Below are 5,053 nucleotides of genomic sequence, written 5' to 3'. Positions count from 1 at the left end.
GCCCCCCCCCCCCCCCCCCATCTCTCTGATCTGCTACAACCGTATGTCCCACCACGCTCCCTGAGGTCAGCGGACCAGTTGCTCCTCACAGTTCCAGGAACTCGTCTTAAGCGCAGAGGTGACAGGGCCTTCTCTGTAGCAGGACCAAGACTTTGGAACGAGTTACCTCTGTTTGTCAGACAGGCCCCCTCCCTCTCGGTTTTCAAGTCCCGTTTAAAAACTCACTACTATTCAGTAACTTTCAACACCAGAGGATCTGTGTTTTGATCCTGTATGCTCCACACTGGTTTGTCGTCATTATCTGCATCGTTTTTATGTCTATATTCTGATTTACCTCATTTTGTATTTTGCTTTGTGTGTTACCTATTGTTCTGTCTGTACAGCCCTTTGGTTGGCCTTGCAGCTGTTTTAAGTGCTTTATAAATAAAGTGGTATGGTATCTGCAGGTTTTGGAAAACTAGATTTTGCAAGACTCGTTTAAAATAAGATTCAAAAACACATTCATATCTGCATTGTTTTATAAACAAAATCTAAGCTGGGTTGGGATGAAATATGCTAAAGAGAAGCATTTATAGAGTTGTGGTTTTGCTTTGGGCCAAACTCAAAATATTTCAGTTCACTGTCTATTTTTGGTTTGTTTGACAACAGGCTCGTTTTTCATTCCTTCATTCAAACTTTATTAGTTGGGAAGTTAGAGAGTTAGAATTAGATAGAGAGGAATAACATAAAGTGGATGACATTCACACATCTTTCTATAATTCACACATCTTTCTATAATTCCTGCAGTCTCATTTCGTGTAGCTACTGTCCCTGTTAGCAAATCACATATTTGCAGCCATGATGCTAACACTCACGTCTTTAGCCGCCAACTTCCTTTTCACTTCGTCCACTAAAAACAGCTCCATTCCGCTCCCAGCGGTGCAGAAATAACGAACAGCACTGTCATTACCTCCTGTTTCAGACATTATTTTGCACAAAAAAAACAAAACAACCTAATATGTTTTATTTTTAATTCGTGAGGCTACGAGAAGTTCTTTTAAGTTCGCTTAAAATTTACTGTGAAAGACGGATGTTTACACCGGAAGCGGAAATACGTCATTAAGATAAATCCGGTAGGCCAGTAGGGGGCGCCCATATATATTATAAATCCACTACTTGCAAGGACTTCATACAAATTTTAATCTTTATAAAATAATGAATGAATTATTATTTATGCCATTTGTGCAAATAATCTATTAAATTTTTATGTTTTTGTAAATAATGACATTTTAATGCAATGAAGGAAGCCAATGGAAAGCAAGCAATGCAGTTTACGTTAACCTTCCATGACATTTTATATCTACTGACTGATCAAGTGAGTAAACGTTCGCATTGTTGTTGCAGTGTAGTGCTTTTCATTGAAAAATTAAGATTCAATTTGTCATTCACATGGTTTTGCATCAAAGTGACAGCTATGTGAATGATAAATAATCTAAACCTCAAACTCGCCAAAATACCAACATGATTGGATCTAATGTGGCATATAAAGGAAGCAGGTCAGATCTACAGAGACACCCAAGACCAAAAAAAATGCACGAGTGGCCATTTATCTTGGTGGCAAATGAGGACGTATTCAATTTTAGACAGATGGTCAAACTGTTGTTTTCCGCTTTGGTTTCTTTTTCAGTTTCTCAAATATATTCATTGAAGATTTTATTTCCAAATACATTACACACAATGGATATTCACACAAACACAGTTCTTGCTGCTTTGATCTAGACAGAATCATTGTTCTCTTCTACTACAGTATGTAGTTGAAGGGCATAGAGGCTGCTCTGAACAGGTGTTTCCTTAAACTTGGTCAGTTTTACAGTTACTGAGCTAAAACCTGATAACGCCATTCACAACACATATACTGTAGGTACTCTGAGTAACATCTTGAAATGTTTTACAATAGTACTATGTTTTCTAGATTTGACCAAATGAGATACAACTCTGTTGTTTTCAACATAAATTTACATTTTAGCTCCAAACTCTTGACATGATGGCAACATGCGTTCCTTCACAGAATTCTCAGACCTCAGTTTGGTACTCCGTTTGAGAACTGTTCATTTTCCCAGCAGACCTTTATTACACAATTTAAAGGCGAAAAAATAACTTGACATGTTTACGTTATATGCCAATAAACAACAAGTTTCTAAAGTATGACTTTGCTATTTTTGAGTATAAAGTACTTACAATGATCTTTGTAGAATCCAGGCTTTTTATAGTGAAAAACACTGAACACGTCATGGGTTACTTAATTACACCCCACTGTCTCATGGTCAGAACTTGTGATGCAGACGCAAGCATTATTGGTCCATGACGGATGATAGTTAGATTACAAGCTGAATTTATGAGCCTTTTTCCTAACAAACCAGAATTAATGCTTAAATTTATCCTGACTTTAATCAGCTCACACTGTTGGACATCCATGTAGAAAGGAGACATTAATATTTTCCCAACAGCTGTCATTTGCAATAATGAGCTTCACCGCTGATAAGTGAACACAGCAGCTTCACAAAATTAATGCTACCACATCGGTCAAACTTTGATCTATTACTGTACATTAAGCTTGTTTTTATTCTCCTCCACACTCTGTGGATGGCTGGAGGGAGGTGGGGGATAACGAAAGTGGAGGGGGAGCGATGAAGAATGCACAAGCTGGAGGACAGAAAAGAGGAAAGAGCAAAAGCCATGACCAAAACAATAAAGAAAAGAATACATGCATGCGTAATTGGCGTTTATGACACACAAAAAATTTATCTTTGAGTCACAATTTCATGCATTTCACTGATTAGTGCAACTTTTGGTGCATGTGTGGCAGTGTTGAGCTTCATTGGCTGAGCATTCCAGAGAAAACTGCTGCTGAAACTGCAAACAGTTCAGTACAAATACCAGTACAGAGAGTTTGCATAAATACAGACACATGCTCAAAACCAGGTTACTTCTTGATGCTACAAACATTAAGAGTCAGAGAACCACTTCATCATTAAAACTGAGGCAATTTGTTATTTTAATGCACGCGCAATGGTATAGACTGTGATGCTCTTAATAGAAGACTGTGTTGTCCATCCATCCATCCATCCATCCATCCATCCATCCATCCATCCATCCCTCCATCCATCCATCCATCCATCCATGGACCATCAATAAGTTCATTAAAAAAAATTGGGGGAGGGGGGTTTGTGTTTGGGTTCTGCTTATTGCATTTATGATTCAATGCAATAAAACAAACACATTTAAAAGGTAACAGATCATTGTAATACTTGGTTTATTTACATAATGACTTTAATCGCTGGATGTCCGTCCCCTGAGCTGCTGACTTTCAGTAACTGTGGCCCCCTGAGCAGTTTAGTTGAATAACCTTGTTATACAGAATTACACACATTCCTAAATGTTGGGATACAGCACACAGTTTGTACAAGTCATTGTATTTTCAGTCAGCGCTGAGCCGGTCTTGCAGTTTTTCCATCCAACCAAGCAAATATAAAACTGCTTGCCTAAATTGACCACACAAGGACCTAAAAAAAGAGAAAAATCCAGATGCAAAGTGATATGATGTAAACATTTAGTGAAACATTCTCTTGAACTGCTATGAAATGTTTCACGGTTTGAGTTGTTTAAGATATTAGAAACTTGCTGAACAGGTTGCGCTCTACTCCTCTTAGCTTGACTCTCACTCATAAACTTCTTCTAGATTCTCCAAAGAGTTTGACTGCTGTCTTCAGCAGGTAAGGTACTCCTTATAAGTGCTCCACAACTCCAATAACAAAACAGCATCAAAACCCGGGTGTCTTTTTAAATAACATATGGTATCAGGTCATGTTTTGTGGAGTCCCTCTATGAATGTGTCAGAGCTGTTCACAGTATGGCATTTAGGTTGAGACTTTTTTCAGTGTTTGTCGTCCTCTGTTGAGGAGCAAAGAGGAGTAATTAGACATATCTTCTGTCTGTCCATCCTTGCTAGAGCTGTCATTTCTAACCCGGGCCCAAAGTTTGTCCCGACCTGACCCAAATTTGGGGCGGGCCAGGCCATAATAATGTGCTGGATGGGCAGGCCGGGTCGGTGTCGAGCTTTTGATTGGGTCGTCTGATTAGTCGTAATCCAATTATATGGTAACATGGCATGCCTAACCTGCTGCACATGGCCATTTCACTGCGAGCTGACCGGTCTTGAAAGAGGTAAATAGTTCTGTTAAACTTCAGATGGGACTGTACTGCCAGGACGTGATCAGGGGACGCGCGCGGTCGATGACCCATACAGGTGAGATCCCAAAGCAGACGTGTCAGAGCAAAACACTCATGACGAAAAACTATTCACTATTTGAATCCCTCGTTGACGGGGGACAGCGATGGCTTATTTCAGTTCTTTCTTTTTATTAGAAAACATCACACAGATACTAACACTTCATGCCTCACGGTGATTTGTTTTCAATGAGAATCAGATTTCTGTACCCATTACCGCATGCAATGAAACATTCAGTGTGTGATGACTAATATTCACTGACTGTTAACCATGTAGGCATTTAAAAGGTTAGTGTGCGTTTCAGGTCGTCCATCCCTGATTTTTCTCTTCTGTCCATTTTCACTTTGCATCATCTTCTGTTCTTCCTTTGCCTTTCTCCATCACCCATATTCTTGTTCTTTTATCCATTTCATTTCATGTTTTGTTTCTTCATCTTAAGCTCCATTATTCCACCACTCTGATGGAAATGAGACCTTTACAAAGAGTTTTTTTTTTTTTAAAGTAGCAAAGATGCATGATGGCACACTTAGTCATGCATGTATGTGCACATTTACGCCTGTTTGTAAGTGCTGATGTATGAGTTTGTGATATGAGCACCAATGAAGGTTTATGGTTCTTGTAGGAGTGCGGAGTGTGTCATCAGGACCAAACATCTATGGAGAGAGAGGGAGAGGCTCATTCCCTGAGCAACGCAGCTGAACCAGGAAACTCAGCAACAAACTGACAGAAGGCAACAAGAGCAAAAATAATTCAATTAACTTTCAATTCATTTCAGTTTATTTAGTA

General features: G+C 39.2%; 1 protein-coding gene across 1 annotated transcript in view; it reads right to left on the bottom strand.

Annotated features, from left to right (window-relative positions):
• Window positions 1-965, bottom strand: part of thumpd2 (THUMP domain containing 2) — a 6,717-nt gene extending 5,752 nt beyond the window's left edge. The window contains exon 1 of the mRNA XM_037697919.1: window positions 855-965. Within this exon, the coding sequence (XP_037553847.1) occupies window positions 855-965 (111 nt within the window). The remainder of the gene's footprint in view (window positions 1-854) is intronic.
• Window positions 966-5,053: the final 4,088 nt, after the last annotated feature.

Source organism: Nematolebias whitei, chromosome 1, assembly GCF_014905685.2.
Source record: "Nematolebias whitei isolate Nwh7 chromosome 1, NemWhi1, whole genome shotgun sequence".
Taxonomy (NCBI): Eukaryota; Metazoa; Chordata; class Actinopteri; order Cyprinodontiformes; family Rivulidae; genus Nematolebias; species Nematolebias whitei.
This window is presented reverse-complemented; position numbering and strand designations above follow the sequence as displayed.